Source organism: Eimeria mitis, genomic scaffold (genome assembly GCF_000499745.2).
Source record: "Eimeria mitis Houghton genomic scaffold, Emh_scaff2176, whole genome shotgun sequence".
NCBI lineage: Eukaryota > Apicomplexa > Conoidasida > Eucoccidiorida > Eimeriidae > Eimeria > Eimeria mitis.
Genome location: NW_013570502.1, coordinates 5,999 through 7,597, shown reverse-complemented (window position 1 = coordinate 7,597; position 1,599 = coordinate 5,999). Strand labels below are relative to the sequence as shown.

Genomic DNA, 1,599 nt, shown 5'->3' with positions numbered 1-1,599 from the left:
AATGAGGGTGACACCAAAGAAGAGCTTCGGCTGCTGGGCGTTCGCGCGGACCCCTGATATTATATTCACAGCACATACACATGCATACACCCCGCTCCAGCAGCAGCAGCAGCAGCAACAGCAGCAGCAGCAGCAGCAGCAACAGCGGCAATAACAGCAACAGCAGAAGGAGAAACAGCAGCAGCAACAGCAGCAGCAAAAAAAAGCAAAACTAGAAAATGCAGAAACAGCAGCAGCAGCAGCAGCAGATGCAGCAGCAACAGCAGAAGAAATACAAACAGCAGCAGCAGCAGCAGCAGCAGCAGCAGCAGCAGCATGAACTCACCAGCATCTCCTACAATACCGATCGCCAGCCCCGCTGCTAATGCACTCAAACCGACAGCCAATCCTCCAGCCAAGTGACCGAAACCTAAACAACAAAAAATATAAAATATTCTTTATTATATAAATATAAATAAATAAATAAATAAATTAAATATAAATAAATTAATATACATATATATATATATATATATAGATATATATATTTGTATGGTTGCGGCATTTGTATTTGAGCAAAGGAATGAAAAATCGTTTAAAACTGAATTTTATTTTAATTCAACAAAAACAAAAATAAAAACAAAAAAATAGAAATATAGAAATAAAAATAAAAATATAAAAACAAATAAAAATATAAAAATATAAATATAAAAATATAAATATAAATATAAACAACAAAAGACGGCCGAGCTTACCGGCGTAGGCGGAGTATACGTCTGGAGCTCCCACTGAACGACAAAACAGAAAATAAATAAAAATAAATAAATGAAAATAAAATAAATAAAAATAAAATAAATAAAAATAAAATAAATACAAAAATAAATTAAAAACAAACGAGAAGACAGATATAAACAACAGCAGCAAAAAAAGAGAACGAAGAAACAAAAAGAGAAGAGAAAAAATACAGAAAAGTAAAATACAAATGTACGTTCTATGCAGAGATGGTTTCTCCTTCTTTTATTTATTTATTTATTTTTATTTATTCTTATTTGGCTACCCCGCTGCCCTGCAGCAGCAGCAGCAGCAGCAGCAGCGAGAGAATCAGCAACAGCAACACCACTCAAACAGCAACAACAACAACAAAGACAAACCATCATCACCAGCATCCTCCCCCAAAAAAAAAGCAACACCACCACCACCAACACCAACACCACCACCAACAGCAGCAGCAGGTTGAATGCTTACTAACGGAGGAGATAACGATGGAGATGATGAGCCCGTAGATGCCGAGGATACCGGCCATGATGACGGGGAGAATCGAACGCATGATGAGGTCAGGCCGCATCACACCCACGCTGCTGACGCCGACGCCGCTCTTAGCGGTGCCGTATGCAGCGCCTAAATCTGTGTAAAAATACACATATTAAATATATTAAATATTAATATTTATTCTTTTTTCATTTTTTATTCGTTTGTCAAGAAGTTTAATCCATACTAACACACTCTTATACACTGCTGTACATATATGTATATACAGGCAAGCAGACGCGACCACGCTGCACACATCAATCCTAAGAAGAGGCAGAGATGAACTAACAAAGAGATAAACCAATACATACA

The 1,599-nt window shown here is 37.3% G+C and overlaps 1 protein-coding gene across 1 annotated transcript in view; it reads left to right on the top strand.

Moving 5' to 3' along the window:
• Positions 1-1,216: 1,216 nt before the first annotated feature.
• The window catches only part of EMH_0049850 (uncharacterized protein), a gene marked incomplete at both ends in the record, with an annotated part of 1,025 nt that continues 642 nt past the window's right edge, over positions 1,217-1,599 (top strand). Inside the window, one exon of the mRNA XM_013496575.1 lies at positions 1,217-1,312. Within this exon, the coding sequence (XP_013352029.1) occupies positions 1,217-1,312 (96 nt within the window). The remainder of the gene's footprint in view (positions 1,313-1,599) is intronic.